The sequence below is a fragment of the Cynara cardunculus genome (assembly GCF_001531365.2).
Source record: "Cynara cardunculus var. scolymus isolate 2C chromosome LG 6, CcrdV1, whole genome shotgun sequence".
NCBI lineage: Eukaryota > Viridiplantae > Streptophyta > Magnoliopsida > Asterales > Asteraceae > Cynara > Cynara cardunculus.
Window position 1 is genome coordinate 17,312,477 of NC_037533.1, and position 21,482 is coordinate 17,333,958.

Below are 21,482 nucleotides of genomic sequence, written 5' to 3' on the forward strand. Positions count from 1 at the left end.
AAGTTATAAGTTGATGGATAAGTGATATCAAATCAATTTGGGGTTGCTTGTTTACCTCTTAATAGTTCTATTAAGAGACAATCTCTGAGTCGTTAAGAGGTAAATCTTGTTTGGCAAAAAAAAAAAAGTCAGCTTCTTAATGGTTTCAAAACCCTCTGAATGATTTTGTATTATGGATCTCCCTTAACCATTAAGAGCCCTAATTTCATTGTATACAATTACCAAACAATTATATTTCATTTTGCATTATATCATAGGAGTCTCTTAATCATTCTGACCACCTAATCATTATGTACCAAATCATTCAGCAATTGCCCAACAGCCCCAAACTAAACAAAACCAGTAAATCTTGTCTGAAACGAAGGTTTGGAGGTAAGATATACACAGATCATACCTTTAACGTTTAAGAGACAAGAAAAACTATTTCTGATAACAACCCTCACTTACAAAAAGAGCTAGGAAAACAGAAACTTGAGTTTCGAACAAAACTTCTCTTTAAAGGCGATTGATGGATAGCAATCCAACAAATCATTTTACGAGAACTCAAGAACATTAAAGAAAGGCAAAAGCAACATGATACTGTGTGGGGACAAAATAGCGTGTTGACAAGGTCGCCTGCATCCCTCATGTTTTTATCACCAGTTTATCACATGTGATGGTTGTCTGTTTTATCATAAAATGGTACCCGTTTTCATTTGCACTCTTCTGTTATTAGATATATATTTTGAAAATATTTATTATATATGTATGAACATGTATTGAAACTGTTTATTGGTCTTATGCATATTTACATACTAGACATATTGCTTATATTTATGTACACGTGCATATAAATAATTTATAAACACGCGAATAAAAATCAAAAAACAACTTCAATTACTTGTATGTATACTGTTCTAACGAACGATAATCAGATTTTTACTCAACAGTTTCGTATACGTTTACTCAAAACATTGATATTTTGTCAAAAAAAGAGAGGGTACAAAATGACCGTTGCAAGAAACGAAGACGTGGTTCGTTCACCTTAACGACTGTGGTCGTCGACTCTTCTCTCTTCCTCTGCAACGAAATCCTTCTCAGAAGAAGAAGTTATGAATTTGAGTATTAATGGCAGCCATGGCGTTCCGCATCGTCTCATCACAAGCTATCATCGACCACAGAAAACCATATCTGGTTAGTTCGATTTGCTTGCCCTTAATTATTCATCTCTTTGCTGGAACCATTATCTGAACAAAATTCTTCTTACTTTTGTGATCTTGTGCTGAAATCAAAGGAACATATGAAGTTCCAATCAAAATGATCAAGAAATCGGTTAATGAAGATGATTCTGCAAAGGAAATATCTTCTTCTTCGAGGATTGACCTGAATTTAAGCCTCAGAACCACCTCGTTGATGACCGCCATATCAGGTAGGATTTTCCATTGAAGTTTCTTCCGCATATTTTTGTATTTTTTCCCTTTTTTTTCTATTGTTTAATTTTCTCAACACTAGTAATTCACCATTTTTTAAACCTATCTGGATTGTTTACCAGATTGCTTTATTTTGATCAGTTAACCCTAACTCTGTCTGTAGGTACTGGTACTTTGCTCAACTTTACTGTTCATAGTAACATGTATATTTAATCTTGGACAATTTTAGAAAATGGAGTCAAATTTGAGGGTTATGATCGAATCTCCGATTGTTTTTATAAACATCTATTTTAGGGAAAGTTCTTCCTCTTCCAATCCTCCTTTGGGTGTTTGTGAAATAACACAAGAACATTTTTCCAAGATCTATTTCCAGGCTTAGTTTTCTTGTAGTTGGCTGTGGTTTGGGAGTTGGGCATATGATGTTAAATGTTCTCCATTTTGATGTTTCAGCTGCAAATTTGGTTTCTGCTCACAGTGCACATGCCTTGAATATGGAAGCAATCATGGTACAAACTCTTTCCCATAAGTTTTTATCTTCTTCCAACTTCTTGACTCTTCACCAATGCTGCTTTTGTGCATGGTAATTGAACTTCTTAAAGCATCTCCAACTGATCTTGCAAAGATTTTGGAGTTCTTAACCACTTTTTTGTGCTCCAACAGATTCTCCATAGTGGAGAAAGTAGGAGAGAGAGGATAAAAATATCCAAAATTGTGATTACCCGTGGTAGCAAAGAACTTCTGTTTAATTCAATAGCAACCAGAAGATAAAAACAAGTGGTTAAATGGTTATAAGTTCACCAATATGATCTTAAATGCCATGATAAACGTAGTTTGGTTGTTATGCGATACCCATCAATCCCTTGGTCCGCTTTCTTTATTTGAGGTTCATTCTGTTTCTAGATAGATTTAAGAAGAGCAGCTTAAGCATACCTACTTGTATTTTCTTCAATTTAATTTTTTTTGTAATCCTGTTTGCACGAGTTTTCTGAATGTTGTTGAAGCATGCTATCTGTTTATGTAAATTTTCTAGGTTTAAATTGAAAATATGCTAATGCTTCATAGAACATACAATAAATCAAATGAAAATGTTTTCTGTGTCCAGTGTAAATTGAAGAGCAGATCCATTCAAAGAGTCTTCTTGTTCTTAAATCCATGTACAAGTATACAACCTAGATTTAGAGTGTTGGAGTCCCACTTCGGCTAGGCTTGGACCATTTTTCCTCGATATATGTTGAAACCACTCTTCTCTCCTCAAGAGTTCTTTTGGAGAGTAATCTAATGGGGGTTTCACATATGCTCACATGGTATCAAAGCCAAGGTCTACCACTCCGGGGACTTGACGCTCTGAGGCAATATGTACTCGTCTAACCCCCTCACCCGTCTAGCCCCTCTTGACTATGTCGGACAACTTGTTTTCGTCTAGCCTCGTTGGAGGGGGCATGTTGGAGTCCCACATAGGCTAGGCTTGGACCATTTCTCTCTATATTTGTTGGAACCCTGTTCTCTCCTCAAGGATTCTTTTGGGCAGTAATATGATGCAGTTCCACATATTCTCACATGGTATAAGAGCCAAAGCCTACCATACTGGGGACTCAACACGTTGTGGCAATTTGTACCTGTTAGCTCCCTCTTGACACTCCGAGACAATCTGTGTCCGTTTAGCCTCCGTTGGAGGGGGCGTCTCATCGGCTAGATTTGGACCATTTCTCCTTGAAATATATTGTAACCTCCCTTCTCTCTAGAGGGCTCTTTTGGAGAGTAATGGGAGTTCCAACATAGAGGAATAGTTTTAGTTGTATGATTTGAATGCAGTTTCTTTTTCTATTATGCCGATATCTATTAATACTATTAGCATGTGTACTCATGCAAATAAGCTCAGGAACTACAATTATTTTCCTTCAAATCAGGAAAGAACCGCTTCTTCTGTTTACACCTTGGCTGATGGAAGCCTTGGAGATTGGTTTGGAGGCCTCATGTATTCAGCCGGGCAACAAGCAAACGAAGCTGTTCAGATTCAGCTAGGAGCTCTAAGTTTTACTAGGTGCAGGGGTGATCATTTTAGCATTGTTAAAGTTTGAAGAACTATTAATGATATTCATACTATATTAATTTTCCTGTCCCCTAATGTTCTTTCTACAGCCTGGTGGTTATATTTGGCGCAGGACTAGTAACTAGCCTTTCCCCTTGCACGCTAAGTGTTCTACCATTGACCCTTGGTTATATTGGTAAGAAGCTTCTAGTTTTGTAGCATTAGATGATTACCTTTGTTTTGTAGCCGTCAGAGTTGTTCCCATCTTTTTGGATGCCATGTTAGACCTATACCAAGACTATAGATCGATTTCGATTGGACATGTTTTAAAAACAGCATATAAAAGTTCATACCATATATTTTATTTAAAGTCTTATTAATGTAACCAAAAAAAATATCTTAAAATGACAAAGTAACACATGAAATTCACTAAAATAGAATCATTCTTCGAAACAAAATCTTAAGAGTAAAAGCCTAAAACATTATAATTGGGCTAACGCTAAAACATATATAATTGGGCTAAAGGCTAAAAACATGTATAATTGGGACCCAAAAATTTTGGGGTCTTGTTCCATATCTCACATTGGTACACCCTTACACACGGCCTGGGTAACCGTTGCCTCTCATCATGTCTGATGCTGATCTCTGTGGGGATGTTGTAAAATGTTCAGGTGCATTTGGATCTGGAAAAAGTAGAGCGGAGGTAATTTCCTTGTCATCCCTTCTCGTTTTACCTAAAATTCATGAATTCCCATATGTAACTTTCACAATGTTAGAACAAGTAATAGTTTGAAATGTCGAGATTAAGAGAAGATAGATCGTGTCTTCTATTAAGAGGTAGACCTTGAACTGGGTGGACAGTTGAGCGGAAGAGAACTTAGATTTTATTCGGAAAAAAATTCATGGTGGATCAGGATGAAAAGTGACAACAGTGCATTGTGGTCGCACACCCTTCGCACACTGTATTTCCTTCTTGCAGAATTCTAACTTACTTCTGTCTCTGAGATGGTTAGATGAACTACAAAAATTGTGAAGAATTTAACAAATGTTAACTGATTTCATATTTGGTCTTTTATTGTACTTCACTCCTATTAATGGTTTCACTCAGATTGTAGGGGACTCTCTTGCATTTGCATTGGGTTTGGCCACCACACTAGCATTACTTGGTGTAGCGGCCTCAATTGCCGGCAAAGCATATGGACAAGTAGGGCAGGGTTTACCATTGGCTGCTTCTGGTTTGGCGGTCATTATGGGATTAAATCTTCTGGAGGCAAGTAATCATATTATTTTTCATATTCATCTGGTGGTTCATTTTCCCTGTACCTAGCCCTCAGGGCGTAGCACTGTTGGTACTTGAACAATTGTCTGTATTTGGTATACTGTTGGTAACAAGTCTATACCTAGCCCTCAGTATAATTGCACAAACTGGCAAGGGTTCAAGTCTGGCAGCTGCAACAATTTCTTTGGGGATTGGGCTCCTTGTGGACATGGGCTCTTAAGTCGGCCACCTAGCAGCCTGTTATATACTTGATTTGCCTCTCACATGATGCTCTTGGGGTCGGGCGAGGCTGTGACAGAGTGTCCCTGTTAAAAAAAACCCTTTTAAAGTCTATTATGGGTCTGTTTGTTAGCAGCTTAATGAGCTTAATGGAACTTACAGCTTATTCAGTCAGCTATAGATAACTGTTTAATAGTTGCTTAATGATATAGAAAGTGGCTTAGAAGTAAGCTTCTAGGGGGAGCTTTATGCAAAAATTCAAGTTTTTTTCAAACCTGCCCCTCCCACTTAAAAAATACACTCATTATTTCTATGAAAAACCCCTCTCAAACGAAAACCTTTCACAATTTTTACAGACAGATTAATCCACAGGCTTTGTCCATACAGGGCTTGATGGAAAATCAACCAAACAGCCTATGTGTGCTTATTGGTTTCATGTTATACCTGTTTGTGGCTTATTTTTCTTTCCCCAACTAGCACTGTTTATCAAAATGCTACTCCTCCGTCCCAAAATAAATGTCCACATTGAAAAAGGCACACAACACAGTTTCAGAAATGTGTAATTATTATACTCTTTAATTAATAAATGACAATTTTACTCTTAATATTAGAGGCGGTAATGAATTTCTTCATCTCGTAATTAAGGGTAGAATTGGAAAGTAGTACTTTTGAAAGTGGACACTTATTTTCGGGTAAAATAGAAATATGGACACTTATTTTGGGACGGAGGGACTATATTGAAGTTGTTCTATTCTTGGCTAATGTTGCAGGTAATAGAGATACAACTGCCTTCATTTTTGGACAACTTTGATCCACGCGCTGCTGCTGCTAATTTTCCTTCGAGTAATGAAAATCAAATTCCATAATTATCTATCCCACAATGATCTCAGCTTCTGGCACGTAAAATAAAAATTGACGACCTAAGCATGCAACTAACTTCTCAGGCATCCAAGCATATTTGGCTGGTCTTACGTTCGCATTAGCTGCATCGCCTTGCAGCACACCCGTGCTAGCCACCCTACTTGGATATGTTGCGGCATCCAAGGTATTATTCATGTATATTGTATTGTTAGGTTGGGTTCTAGTGAGAATGAAAGTTATGTTGAGAAGGGTAAGAAGGGATCTCCACCCTTGGATCAATCCTAATTGAAGATCAACAATAATGAGATGCACTGGATCAATTCCCGTATCAAGTGCATTTCATGGGGTGGGGTGAGATTAAAAGCGATCAAGGGGTCCATATCCCTTCTTATGCTTCTCACCTTAACTCCTATTTTCACATGATCCTTCGTCTGCATTTTTATATTGCTATAACGAAACAAATGACTTAGGAAAGCTTTTCTGGGGTTATACCCCCTGCAAGGCCTGCTCTAGTGTTAGGCCATTGCCTAAGGCCTATTATAATAAAAGGCCTAATTTTATGATGCATTTAGTATGATATTTATAGTTAATAATAGTTCTATTTAATGTTATCAATTCCTTTTTCCTACTAATCATTTAGTTAGTAATATGTTTTTAATTTTTTGACGTTCTATCAACTATTCACTCTATTATACTTCTTATAGAAAGATAACAATCATGAAAAAAATTAGTAATTGTATGATTTTTCTTGATAAAACATGAATCATTGTAGAAAATAAGAGTTCAGATAATAATTTGGGTAATATTTATGATCCGGGAAGTGATAATAAACTAAGAGATTTATTAACAGAAAAATGTCCGACCAGAGCAAGCGATATGTGATTTCCTAGGGATGAAAATTTTAGGCATTTCTCAAATTTGTATTACATTTTAGAAAATGTCAAATGGTGAAAAACATATGAAAAGTGGATGTTATATATATTCAAAAGATAAAGTTTCAATAAATATAAAAAAGGGTTCTAGGCCTACTTATATTTTTGGTCTAAGGCCTATTTTAAACTTGAGACGGCCCTGACTCCCTGATTCCTGAAATAAGTGTCCACATTCTTATTTTTGTTTGTCCTAGAATAAGTGTCCACTTTCTAAAGTAAGTACTTATTTTCCAATTTTACTCTTAATTATGAGATGGAGAAATTCATAACTCTCTATTTTGTTAAAGTATATAATATTTATATATGGCACATTAACTCACACACCTTTGACCTTCCATACATTTGGTATAGTTTGAACCCTTAATCTTCTGGGAGGTTAGGTTTTACCGGCAACCCATGTAACCTAGGCCAAAGGCCTTGTGGTTACTCTCTCTATTATCAAGGGTAAAATTGTCAATTAATTAATTAAAAAGTGTAATAATTACAAATTTCTAAAACTGTGTCTTTTTCGCTACGGACGTGTATTTTAGGGACGGAGGGAGTAATCCTTATGAAATACTACCCTGCTTTTTAAGAATATCATGAAAGCAACCGCTCTACGCCTGTACCCTTTGGTGTGCGTACATCCCAAGCTGGGGCCCTACTTTTGAGTATATTGTGTTCATTTGGTATGGTTTAGTTTCCCCAACTTCAAGAATAATAAAGATAATAGTCTGAAAATCTTACGGATTCTGTTTTTAGACTTGAGCACCACCTCCTCCTATTTATAGGAAGTGAAATAAAACTTTAGGCTTCAGCACCTCTTATAAAACAAACACCACCTTGCTTGATTACATGGTGGGTTGCTTAATAATTGCTAACGGAATATATGTTCTTTTTGCAATTATGGGAAGTACAAGCACCGAGTTTTTTTGTTGCAACAGGATCCCATAATCGGTGGCAGCTTACTCTTGACGTACACCACTGGCTACGTTGCTCCTCTGCTTCTTGCAGCTTCTTTTGCTGGAGCGTTGCAGGTATAATATGCTACCATGCTTCCTTAAACATTAAATGTAAGAGCATCTCCAATAGATTTTCTAAAATGGAGAAAATGGAGATTTTGAGCAAATTTTTGCTCCAAAATGGAGAAAACACAAGAGAGAGTGTATGAGATTCTCCAAAATGGAGAACATGGAGATTTGGGGCAAATTTTTGCTCCAAAATGGAGAAAACACGAGAGACAGTGCGTGAAATTCTCCAAAACGGATAACATGGAGATTTTGGGCAAATTTTTGCTTCAAAATAGAGAAAACATGAGATTTTCCAAATTTGGAGAATTCCCCAAAAATGAGTACCATGAGAGAGAATTTTTTTTATTATATTCCCACAAATAAGAAACCTTGATGTTAAATGTTTATGAGAGAGAAATAATATTTTATTAAATGTATGAAATATTTTAATAAGTATAATTAATATTTGCAATCTCCAAAATAGAGAATTTGTTGGAGTTGAATGTTTTTTTTTTTCTTTTTGGTTCTCTATTTTGGAGAAAGTTTGGAGAATCTGCTGCAGATGCTCTAACCTACCAAAATATATTTATACACTATTCGATCTTTCTTGGCCTTCTTTCAAACTCTTCGCACTTTGTAGGCAAGCTCTCCTTGGGAAATTTACAAAAAATAGCCAATCTCCCAAGCTCTTCTCACTTTATACCCACATCCAGAACCCAATTCAATTTTTACCCAATCCTATGCATATGCGTAAGGATTGGTTTTTGGCCCAAAAAAAAAGAATCCTTACGAATACGCGTAAGGTTTCTGCTTAAGGATTCCACATCCGTTGGCGATTTCTGCGCAAGGATTGGTTTCTACGTGGAATCCTTACACAAAATCCCTACGCAGAAACCTTACACATATGCGTAAGGATTCTTTTTTTTCTTTACCTGCAAAACAATCCTACGCATATGCATAAGCCTTCTACATAAGTATGGGCAGCCCTACCTTATGGGGTATGGTTGCCCGTGCAACCATAAAAATGTAGGGCCTAAGTGTAATTTTCTAAGGCATATAAATGTGAAACCATAAGTTTTTTTAGAGTTGAAACCATAAGATTTTTTGGGATGGAAGGTAAGATGTCATGCATCAATTGTAATTGTAATTGTAATTGTAATTGTAATTGTTATCTTGTTTTAAGATTTGAGTAACAGAATTTGTCAATGTGCAGAGTCTGCTCTCTTTCCGCAAGTTCTCGGCATGGATTAATCCTATGAGGTAATCTTTACGATCTTTTAGTTTTCTTAAAAGATATTGTGCGTTTTTTAGACTCGTTTACCGTGTTCTTTTCCTGGTTACTTTACGTCTGATGCATATCGACCCTTTTGTTTGCAGTGGCGCACTCCTGTTAGGCGGGGGCGTATATACACTCTTGGATAAGGCTTTCCCGCCTACATCAATGGTGATGTAGTTTAGTTATATCTATATCTATATCTATAGTGAAGTTGTATGTAAAGGATGCAACATGAATCAGAATATGTATAGTTTCGTTGACAGTTCCTCTGTGTGAGATATACCGGCTTCATTTGGTTTATTTTGGGTCGGCACTAGAGATGCACAAGGCATGGCCTTTCAAATCCGTTTTCAGTACGCAAAAGAGAGTGTTAAAATAGGCCTGATCGAGCTTTTGGAAAGGAAAAAAACTGTGGCATCTCGGTAACACTTTCTTAAAGAAAAAAAACTTAAAACGTGTTTTTGCTCACTTTTAATTCTCTCCTAAACCGAACAAACCCATCAATGGTTAACCCTCATGGCGTATGGTTTATGGTGTGGTGCCGTCATGGTGCGTTTTTTTGGTTTTACTTTTTCGGCTAAAAAAAGTAACGGAGCTTTGTATTCTTTTTGTAAGATGTATGTATTATATATTGTTTTTAGATGAACTTAAAGCAAATCAAATGAGAACCATAAAAAAGTTATAGATTCGTAAGGATCAATATAAATATGTATTTTACAAGATCTATTTTCATCAAAAACAAGTTTCTTAAGATATTTTTCGTTTCACTATATGAACAAAAAATCATGTGAACCATAAGGGTGGTGTCTGATTGGTTTGAGCTTGGCTCCAAAGATCAAAAGTACGTGGAGGTCCCAGGTTGAAATCCAAGGAGGAATAAAAATCCCCTTGTGGTCACAGAGGTTCAAATGCGATGACTCCGGACTATCTGCAAAACAGGTGGTTGCCGTGGGATTAATCGGCTCGCATAGCGGGTTGGATATCCAGGTTAATAAAAAACAAAATCATGTGTATTTTTTTTACAATCTCAACACAAATATATATATATATATATATATATATATATATATATATATATAAATGTCTTAAATCATAGCACTTACAGAAGAAAAAAAAATCATGTAAAAAATATTTTTATACACGCATACACTTGCCGTATTACATTATACCTTAAAATAATTACCGTCACTATTAGAACTCGAGGTTTGACCCCATCATTACACCATATCTCAACGATTTAAACCGAAAATATAGAGGACCCATGCGTGGCAACGCCTAACTCGAGCATTTGCTACAATCAAGCAAACCAAAACGACGAATTTGGTCCTATATAGTTTTTTTTCAAACAATATTCTTGTTACAAGCAAAACTAAATTATTTTAGCAAACTAAATACCTTGTACTACCGATCGTTTTTTATTGATAACATTTGATTGCTTCTGTAAACAAATTATTCCAAAGATAAAACGATTTAAACTTGGTTAACACGAACACATTTGGAGTTAAAATTTACATTCACGATGATATGAAGGGTCGAGGGTGTACCAAATTTAGATATGTGGGCCTCGGTTGTCCAGGCCGGCTTCACCCCTAAACATGAACGATTCGGCTTGGCTACAAACCGATCATCACAATTCAATATGTAAAAATTTTAAACTCGAAGGGGTCAACCCTTCCAAACCTTCCAGACCAAACGACGTTATCATAAATAAAAAATCATGAATAATGTGAATAAAACCAAACCAAACGAGCCCATTAGCCCAATACATTCCATCCAGAAGTGGGGTCTTGGAAGGTGGGATGTTGTACATTGACCTACCCTCTATCTCAAAGAGCAGGATGGTTGTGAATACACTCAGCTTGTGATAAGTGCGGAAAAAAGAGAGCCTGCCCCCCAAAAAGGGGAATAAACCAAACCAAATAAACCCAGTATATCTCCACCCAGATGCAGGGTCTAAAGGATACGATGTATGCAAACTTTTATCTCTGTAGATCGAGATAAGGGAGGTTGTTAATGAAAATATGAAGCGAAAAGAAACTGAAAATCGAGTTCTTTTTCTACAATTAGTTTACATTCCAATAGGCCAATATCTGTATTTTCTATCTAAATTACTTTTATATGGTATTTATACTATATATAAAACCTGCATATCATGGTTTTGAGAACATCCCTTGGGTCAATGATGAGAAATCATAGTCTTTGGCAGAAGACTGTGAAGAAGAAGAAGAAGATCCAGATGATACCGGAAGAGTTGCCGATTGCGGTTTTGATGCTCCAGATGACCCTGCGTTGTTCAAATAAGCGTTTTGCGTTGTTGCTCCCGGTAATGCTGCTCCAGGAAGCGGCATCTCGTTTGTACCAACTTGTGGTCCCATGGTGTAAAAGCTACAAAAAAATGATTAATTAATGCAGAGATCTCAAGAACAAAAAATCCCTTGCATAAAAAACCCCTTGCAAATGATTGGGACTCTATATTAGAAGTTATGATATATATAGGTGGAGGTTCAAACGAGAACACCTTCATTTCACGAAAATGTGAAAACGCCCTCATCACATGTGATAATACACGTGAGAGGACTTGGTGGTGTGTGGACGACGTGTTGCGTCTCTGATTTAGTATCACATGTGATAGATTATAGTATTACATCAAGAAGACTCTTATCACATGTGATATAATACATGTGAAGGGGCCTAGTGGTGTGGCCAGGGATGAACCCATAATCTTTTTCAAGCGGAGGCACCATTTAACTATAAGAAACAAATATAGAGATATTTTTCACAAAATCATCATATTGTTTTGTTGGTTAGTTCATTGCTTTTCATATGTGAGGTCCTATGTTTAAGTCTTTTATTGCAATTTTTTTCAGATGCACAATAAATCTGAAATTAAAAGCTAAAAACTAAGAAAATGACACTAATAGAATTCAAACTTGGGTCCGGGGTGGAAGAAAAGTCTTGCAAACCAACTCTACCAAGGGAAACTTGTGTCCTCATTGTAGTTTCAAAATATATATGGTAACACACAACAAATTGATACAGTGACACTTTTCACGGCCCTATAATTGTTTACACTACGACGGAGGAATGAAATGGTGGCACGTGCCACCACAAAAACCTCCTGGGTCCGTCCCTGGATGAGGCTCAAATCCTTGACCTCCAAGGAGGTTGGAATCTACCGGTAATTAGCATACCCCTATGCCAATGACCCTTTGGCTTGTACAAGTCTTGCCGAACACTACAGATAATTAGTCATGTCCAGTCCAGTTCCATCCTACCCAGTCCGTGTGCCAAACACATATACTATTTAGTTGTTAAGTGAACTTTAATTCGAGTAATGGTTGTGAGATCCAAACTCGACTAACAATTTGCATATGCATGCCAAATAGATTGGCTTCCAAAACCCATTATATAGGGTTGGGTTCCGGTGAAAATGGAAGTTATGGTGAGAACTAGGAAAGGGTAAGAAGGGATCTCCATCCTTGGAACAATCCTAATTGGAGATCAACAACAATGAGATGCACCGGATCAGTTCCTGTATCAAGCATAATTCATGGGTGGGGGTGAGATTAAAAATGATCAAGGGTCCAGATCCTTTCTTAAACTTCTCACTTAACTCCTATTCTCACACGATCCTTCCTCTATATATACATACATACATATAAGCCAAAACAAACTCGATATATACCGTACCTGGATGTTGGTATCTGAGCTGAGTTCCCACCTGAATTTGCTGCTGCCATGTTTCTTATCTAGTTCAAGAGCAAGTGTGCAAAGTCAATAATGAGGTTCATGCAAACTCTTTTTCTTCGATTAACCGCAATTTAAAGAAGATTAAAATACAAAAGTAGCATACAAAGGAGACCAGGCTGCAATTTTGGCTTTGATAGATTCAGCCATCCTACATCAGTTGTGCTAAATCTCCAACGGTTTTTTCATAATTTCTCCATAATTTCCAAATTTTTTAAAAGATCAAATCAAAAAAACAATTACATTCAACTTCCACGATATCTCCATTTTGAAGATTCCAACATTAATTACTCCCTTCGTCCCAAAATAAGTGTCCACATTTCTATTTATGTCTGTTCTAAAATAAGTGTCCAATGTCAAAATTAGATAACTAAATTCTCAAATCTACCCTTCATAAATGCACAGATATTTAAGAGTTGTGAAGAGAGAGATTATTTAATTAAGGGTAAATTTGTCATTTGATTAACTAAAGAGTGTAACAATTATGCATATGTAAAGCCTTATGTCTTTCTAATGTGGACACTTGTTTTGGGGTCGATGAAGTATATTATTAAAATATTCAGTAATACGAAGAAGAAGAAAAATCCTTCTCCCTTCCTCCATTTGATTTTATTGGTAGGTTGGGAAGTTCTTTTCTGGGGAAAAACAAAAAGGTCATTATCTCTCTTCCTACTTTTATTTTCGAAGGATTCTCCAAATTTCCAGAAATTTCGTCTTTCTCCTACATTCTCCATTTTGGAGAAGCCGTTGGAGCAAAAAAAGAGCCTAAAAACTCCAAAATCTCCTTTTTTTTCCCATTTGGGAGGAGTTGTTAGAGATGCTCTAAGAGCATCTTCAACAGCTATGCTATAATTTTTCTAAAATACCGTATCAAAAATCAAAATATCTAAAAGAACTACATCCAACTCTAACAACTACAATATTCTAGCAATTCTAGCATTAACTATATTATTAAAATATTCAATACATTTAATAAAATATTATTTCTCTCTCCTAAACATTTATTTTCAATATCTCTTATTGATGAGAAGGAATTAAAATATTATTTCTCTCTCTCCTATATAGAATTAGAGTTTTCCCTAAATTTAGAGATTTACACTCTTCTTTTTTCTATTTTACCATAGAATATAGCATAGCTGTTGGAGCACAAAACTCTCATAAAAGTAAGAATTTCTAAAAAAAATTATATCCAACTCCAACAACTACTATGTTTTAGCAATCCTATCATTAGCTATATTATTAAAATATTCAATATATTTAATAAAATATTATCTCTCTCCTAAATACTTAACTTCAATATCTCCTATTGGTGAGAAAGAATTAAATATTGTTTCTCTCTTAAACATGGAGCTTTAGAGATTTCTCCAGATTTGGAGATTTCTACCACATCTTTCTTCATTTCTCTGTTTTAGCATACATTATAGCATATAGCTGTTGGAGCAAAAAAATCTCCAAAATCTCTATTTTAGCATAGCTGTTTGAGATACTCTAAATCACCAAAATTTCTAAAATAGCATAGTTGTTGGAGATGCTCTAAGAATTCATGGATTTTACCTGCTGCAAATATTTTTCCACTTCCTCTTTTCTAACAGCTGGTATCATCATTCCCGGAATTTGGTTACCAGCATTTAGCCAGTTTTGATTAGGCAAGTTTGCACCACTCGGCACTGGCTGTTGCCCATTTCCAGAAAAGTTAGGCAAACCACCTGATGTAGATGCAGCTGCCATAAGTAGGGATTGCTGTTGTGCTAGCATGGCAAGTTGCTGCTGATGAAGAGTATATGGTGTGGTTGTGTTGCCCTGCAAACATAAAAAGGGATCAGATCTACGTACATCACTACTAGCCACATTAGAATGGGAAAAAATATTCCCTCTGTCCCAAAATAAGTGTCCACTTTCAAAGCTGTTTGGTTGGTTTCTATTAAGTCCTGTATGGATAAAGTTGTCTGTGTGGATTAACTTGTCTGTATAGATTGAGAAGGTTATTGTTTGGGAGGGTTTCTTCACAGATGGAATGAACATGTTCTTTAGTTGAGAGAGAGGTTTGGAAAAAACTTGGCTTTCTGCATAAAGCTCCCCCTAGAAGCTTATTGAATAAACCATTACCAAATAGTCATATGTAGCTAACCAAATAAGCTCCAAGTCCTAATAAGCTCATTAAGCTGCTAACAAACAATCCCTAAGTCCTGTATGGATAAATCTGTCTGTGTGGATTAATTTGTCTATATTAGGAAGGTTTTTGTTTAGAAGGGTTTTTCATAGATGGAAGGAGCATGTCTTTTAATTAGGAGGGGCAGTTTTGGGAAAAACTTGGCTTTCTGCATAAAGCTTCCGCCTAAAAGCTTATTGAATAAGCCACTTTCTATATCATTAAGCTACTACCAAACAGTCTGAATAAACTACGTCCCATTAAGCTGCTAACAAACAGCCCCTAAGTGTCTACTTCCCAATTCTACACTTAATTATGAGATGGAGAAATTCATTACCCTCTCTATTATCAAGGGTAAAACTGTCATTTAGTTCATTAAAAAGTGTAATAATTACACATTTATAAAATTGTGTGCGTTTTTTCATCGACATTTATTTTGGGACGGAGGCAGTGATATTTCACGCCTTGAAGAGAAAGTGGGCGACATCCTCGATTCCTATATGCATTTGAATTCATTTTGATAGTTTGATTACTACATGAATATATTGATTACCGAGTAAAAACGTCCAGGTAAAAATCCATGACGATTAAATGGTGAAAAATACAACCTAATTGAAGCCAAATCATCCAAGAGATTCACAAAGGGGCAGAAATAGACAGCACGTTTATTCTATTAACTATACCTTCTCAAAAAGGCTCAGAATATCACTTTTAACATCCTTCTGAGGCTTATCTGATGCATTAGGTTGTGAGATTGGAGGTGAATCTTTAAACAAATCATCAATTTCAGAAGTGGACTTGGCCTTATTATCTACAGGTTCCGAAGGGCCTGTTGTCTCCGAAGATGAATTTTCTCCAACAGCTGCAAGATTATGAAATGGAATGTTAATGGTATAGTGCATTGCAACATGATGAGTGTAGATGATAATAAAAAGTAAAAAATAAAAAAAATGTATCACCACTCCACTGTGAAAGAGATAAACCCCTTCACCCTATATCATCTGTCTACATTTCCATTTATCCAGGTCGTCCCATATTATTAAACTTATTTCATCTAAAAAAGACTGTCATGCCAAACTCTTAAATTGCCCCATAACTAAAAAAGCTAAAAAGCAACAAGGCCCTGATAAGATCAATGAAGAACAGAAAGGTATTCGATGAAGTTAGTTAGAAGTGAAAGATGTCTTTTTTTCCAAGCCTGTCTCTACGGAAGATACTTAATGTGCGACATAGGTAGAAGTAATGATAACAAAAGAGAGCTACTATTATTTGCTATGAGGTAAGTTCAAATGAGAACCATAAATATTTTGAGAACCAACTATTTCATGTATTATTCATGATGAATAACCATGAAAATCATGAATAACCATGAAAATCGTGTTATTCATTTAAATATCATGCATTTTTATCATGAATATCATGTATTTGCATTATGCATAATTATTATCATGAACGTCTATCAAGACCTTCATCATGAATAAAACATGAATTGTTTGTTCCCAGGTTCTCAAAATATTTACGGTTCTCTTTGAACCTGCCCCTACTTGCTACAACTCATAATTGCATCTAGGATAACTGAGCACATACTTTGGAATCCTGCCCATAAATTATCATCCGTTGGAGCTGCTTCTGAACCATTCTCAGCAGGACCATCCTCCATAGAAAGCATGTCGAAAAGATCAGTAGCAACATCAACTTTAGGAGGAGAGACAGCTTCAGCAACCTCCTTTGTCGTCTCAGCCTCAGCTTTCCGTATCACCTGTCAAAAAAATTCAAGTATCTGTTTGTAAGTCGATCTATAGGACCCTTGGTCATAAAATAGCTTACTAGAGGGATGAAAGGCGTATCAACCACAAGAGTAATCAAATAGGATCATACAAGAAACTCTTTCTTCATATAAACTAGTCCAACAGCACATACAACCGAACCAAATTGTAGGAAATTCTAGGAAATGCTGTCTAAGATTTCACTAGTGTCATATTTCAAACAACAGGTATCAGGAAAGTAACTGTTCACAACCGTACGATCATTCAACCGTATTATAAATGTTTGTTTCCAACCTGCAGGAAGCTTAACGGAGTATGTCTCACATTCTAACAAATGACAAAAATATATGTTTTGTCTATTTCCCTAGGCAGAGCTTTATGTTGGAACATAGCATCCACAGAACAGTGGCCACACCGAGTAGTCTAGCTCACATTACATTACGTCAATAAAAAACACGTCCATCATCTCATGTGTGAGCCACATTGAACACTATTATGCAAATGCAACTTCATCTTGAAAATTAGAACATTGCATCCCCACAACAGTGACAACAACTAAGTAGTCTGGTTCACACCATATTATCTCCAGATAATAACACATCTGGCAGTCAAATACACCAACAAAGATACGAATCATACGATAAGTGACCTAGTTGAACACTCTAATATACTAAATGCTACTTCATCTTGAAAACAGATGGATATCCAACTAACGAGATCTTTTGGGTTATGGCATCACGGTAATTTTATGCTTAATTCATTCTTGTTAAAATATTGAATCTTGGTTCAGCTAGTATCAAATTTTCATGATTCAAAAGAAAAAGGATGACCTGTAAGCAGATGCTGGTAACCCATAGCCAACCATACAACTTTAATTGCTTTTTGAAACTTTCCTAGATTCTACACCCCCACCCCCTATGTGACCATAATAAAAATTTGGGTAGACGTAGAAGGTTGACAGTGTCAAGATAATGTAAACTTAACATACAGGTTCAGATCCTTTCGGAGGCACAGGAAGACCGGTTTTTGTAGCAGGGATGTTGCTCTTTGTACTACCGGTTTTTGTAGCATGGATGTTGCTCTTTGTACCATGTGCCTGAAAGCTCTTCTTTTCTTCAGACGGACTTTCAAAATAGCTGGTGCCTCCAGATCTTTCAGCAGGTCTCTGCCACTGTGTAGGAGCTTTATTTTCTTGCAACCTAGAAGGTGAATTCGGTATTCCATCTCTAGCAACCCATCTCTTTTCTTCATACCTTGGACAAAAGCAACAGATATAGGCAGTTAGTGAATGAAGAATATTGGTGTATCACGTTACATCCAAAAGGAAATGTTCTTGGCAGTAACAGAGTGACTTATACTTTGCCCGAATGAAATTCTCAATGCCAACTCTGTCATAGTTTGGAGGTAGTTCTGCTTCCCAGTAACTATTTGATTTCACATTTCCCATTGCTGAATACACAATGAAAGCAAATCTATGAAACATAATTCTTACTCTTATTCAACATATTCACGAAAAATGCCTGAAATTCAAGAAATTGAGCTTACACTGGATAAATGCAACTTGTTCAGGAAGCCATGTGTCCAGTGTAGCAGATCTCACCTGCATTGGTATTTATTAGCAATAAATACAAAGGGACAGACTCTTGTTTATCAAGAATGTATTGCTAGAAAATTAGGAATGTACTCAAAAGGAGGAAGGATGTAAAAGCAAGCACGAAGAACTAATGCCAAATCGTCTGGGGTCAGGGCACAAAACACCATTCAAGGTGTCGAAAAACATATTTGTCTGCGTAACAATATGGGCTGGGTGTTGAGGTAGTTCATAGGCCTAACTATGGGACTGTTTGGTTGGTTTTTCATTAAGTCCTGTATGGACAAAGCCATCTGTGTGGATTAACTGCCTGTATAGATTGAAAATGTTTTTGTTTAGAAGGGCTTTTTCATAGATGGAAGAAGCGTGTCTTTTAATTGAGAGGGACAGGTTTGGAAAAAATTGGCTTTCAGCATAAAGCTCTCTCCTAAAAGCTCACCTAATAAACCACTTTCTATATCATTAAGCCAGTACCAAACAGTCATATATAGCTGACCAAATAAGGTGCGACCGTGCGAGTCCCATTAAGCTCATAATGAGCCCTATTGTGCAGTTTAAAATGAAAGCATCAGGATTGTGGTTACGCAGTTAGGCTTATGCTGATAGACTACGTCTACAAGGGCTGTGTTAAACAGCAATTTGATACCTTCTTAAAATTAAAATATGACAAGTGTCAGATAAAACATGTGATAGACATACTCAAATGTTTGATGTATTATGTATATTCATATCCAGATCCTATGTATGCATATACATTATACAGGGTTAAAGGTACAGTAAATCTGTGATGAACAGTGACATTCGGTTTTCAAGATAAAGAAGATAGTTACCATTGCTGCCAAATACTAATCAATCTAATAATTATTTATTTACTTGAAATAATTCAAGTAGTATCCAAATAGGCATTATTCGAGAAACACTCGAGGAATCAAGTGTAAGTCACTGAATGACCTAGCCTCGACTGCTGATCGACAACCCTGCAAAATATTGAACGATAGAAAGCTACAAAACACCATAAAATGAAAATGGCATGTAATCACTTATCTTACTTTATATTTTATGTATGTTACTTCAAATGGAAGTTATAAACAACTATAGAGGTTGATGAAAATAACATAGACATCGAACATTGATACCATTTTTATAATTCTACGCAATACATCTACATACAATATTAGTTGATGCAGGATTAAGAAATAATCAGATTATCACCTTCGATATGTGGACTCCAAGGCTTCTGTGGATTCCAGAACATTGCATGCATATAAAGATGCCTAGATTCACACTAGCCCATCGGGGACCTCTGCCAAGAGAAAGGCCAGCATTAGCAGTGACATACAGAAATAGCTTGACAATCACCCACTGACTGAATATGATGTATCATAAATGGATCACGTACTTAGCTTTGCAATCAGCACATTCCCTATTCTCTGGCAATTTAAGAAGCCCTTCCAGTATCTGTTGACAAGCATCGTATAAATATTGACTGGTATGAGGCATAAAAGATTACTAGAACAACAAGATGTAAAAAAGATGAAATGTGAAGTACAGAACAAGGGGATGGGATAACAAGATAGAGAGAATATATACATGAGAAAAGAAAAAAGGAAAAAAAGCTAAAGATTTTGAATCAAGAAACTTCGTAAATTTTGATAAGAGAATGGCTAATTTGATAGGGAAAAATACAGAAAGAAAATTTCTTTTTATTAGCAAGTTTGTATATGAAGGCCTCACTTGAAAAATTTAGCCCTGCAACTCTAAACATTAAGCACCAAAACAGTCTGTAGCTTCATTGACCAATCCCTTCTTTTAACACCAAAATGCAATTCATTGCTTCTCATACAAAGTGCATACCTCAGATAAAAATCCTATGCAAAAAAGCAAGGGATTGGCAAAATCACATTGAAATAACGTTCTTATTCAGTTAATATTTGCAGAAGGTATCTACCTAAACCCACATTGGCATGCCAAAACGTAGTGAAATAACGCTACTCCCTGCCGCCCTACCCATTTACTCAATTATGCCTATTGACCCACCATTCTCTTGTGAAATGATAAAACGAATGCGAGAAGGGCGAGTAGCTTATCTAACCAATTAGAGTTTAGGAGTAGCTTATCCAACCAATTAGATATCTACCGAATGAGCTTTTAATGTCTTACCTCAATTAAATAAACTTCCTCTGTTCCTAGTATATTCTCTTATGTAGACTAGTTTCCATTGGTTCATTATTCAAGATTATAGCAAAAATATGGCCTGCTTGTCCAACCAAGTTTCCCTTCTGATTGAAAACCCAATTTCCTGTCGAGCTAAAGTGATTTCTAACAAATTTCTAGGTGCAAATAGAAATGTAGAGAAATCAAATCAATACAAACATATGCCTAGCTTAGGGTTGGTGGATTAAGATTATTGATCATGCAACAAAAGCAACCAATCTGGCCATCTCAATAACATGCCAACATAAAACTCCATTAATTCGGCATCCTTTTAAACACAACACAAGTATCAAATCACATTCAACCCGTAGAGCTTAGCTATCTTAATTCTTACTGTCGTTATATAATATCTAAAATCATGTTTAAGGAACATGCAGATCTTCGAAGTTATCACACATCAATGTCTTCAAAAATTAAGCCAAGGATTAATTTAGCTTATCACATATCAACAACGATGATATCAATACGCCAATCGTAATCCACAAAATCGGTCATCAATCCAGAATATAAAAAGTAATATGAAATGAAAAACAGACTTTTCTGTGCCTGGCATTAAGCTCTTTGGATACGTTGGCCTTCTCGTTCATATTTTCCGGCACATAAACGGAAAATTATCAAATTCCGGCGACGATGAAAGAGATCGGATTCAGGAATTTGTGGGGGTTTGATTTCCCTTTTCCCGTTTCGTTCTGTTTTCTTACGGGACGGGAACGTGTGAAGGGATTTTTGCGGGTCGGGTGGGAGGTTGCCGTGGGTGCATTATGCGTGTCCCATGGGTCCACGCGTGTTCTCCATTTTCTATCATCTGGTGCTCAAAAACTCCAACAATCCAACTAACCCGGTCGACTCAAATTAAGGGGATGTTTGTAATTGCTTATAAAAATAACTTATTGACTTATTTCGGTATGACATCGGTAATAAGCATTTTTGAATGTTTTGATAAACAACTTATACTGGTGTCAAACCGGTAATAAAGAGTTTTTGAAGAAGTTAAACTCTTATGACTTTTAATAAGTTGATA

The 21,482-nt window shown here is 36.2% G+C and overlaps 2 protein-coding genes across 2 annotated transcripts; one reads left to right on the forward strand and one right to left on the reverse strand.

Moving 5' to 3' along the window:
- The first annotated feature begins 983 nt into the window (after positions 1 to 983).
- LOC112514480 (cytochrome c-type biogenesis ccda-like chloroplastic protein) lies at positions 984 to 9,294 on the forward strand. The gene is made up of 12 exons (XM_025120971.1): positions 984 to 1,173; positions 1,274 to 1,408; positions 1,860 to 1,915; positions 3,317 to 3,450; positions 3,549 to 3,634; positions 4,110 to 4,141; positions 4,547 to 4,708; positions 5,707 to 5,779; positions 5,881 to 5,981; positions 7,653 to 7,745; positions 8,932 to 8,978; positions 9,096 to 9,294. The coding sequence occupies exons 1-12, from the start codon at positions 1,092 to 1,094 to the stop codon at positions 9,169 to 9,171; spliced, it is 1,077 nt and encodes a 358-aa protein (XP_024976739.1). The 5' UTR covers positions 984 to 1,091; the 3' UTR covers positions 9,172 to 9,294.
- Positions 9,295 to 11,029: 1,735 nt separating this feature from the next.
- LOC112514458 (probable ADP-ribosylation factor GTPase-activating protein AGD5) lies at positions 11,030 to 21,264 on the reverse strand. The gene is made up of 11 exons (XM_025120940.1): positions 20,998 to 21,264; positions 19,647 to 19,705; positions 19,460 to 19,550; positions 18,202 to 18,256; positions 18,015 to 18,105; positions 17,645 to 17,909; positions 16,478 to 16,649; positions 15,574 to 15,752; positions 14,296 to 14,541; positions 12,685 to 12,743; positions 11,030 to 11,379 (listed from the first exon to the last, which is right to left on the reverse strand). Exons 1-11 carry the CDS (start codon positions 21,046 to 21,048, stop codon positions 11,145 to 11,147), a joined length of 1,503 nt encoding a protein of 500 aa, XP_024976708.1. The 5' UTR covers positions 21,049 to 21,264; the 3' UTR covers positions 11,030 to 11,144.
- Positions 21,265 to 21,482: the final 218 nt, after the last annotated feature.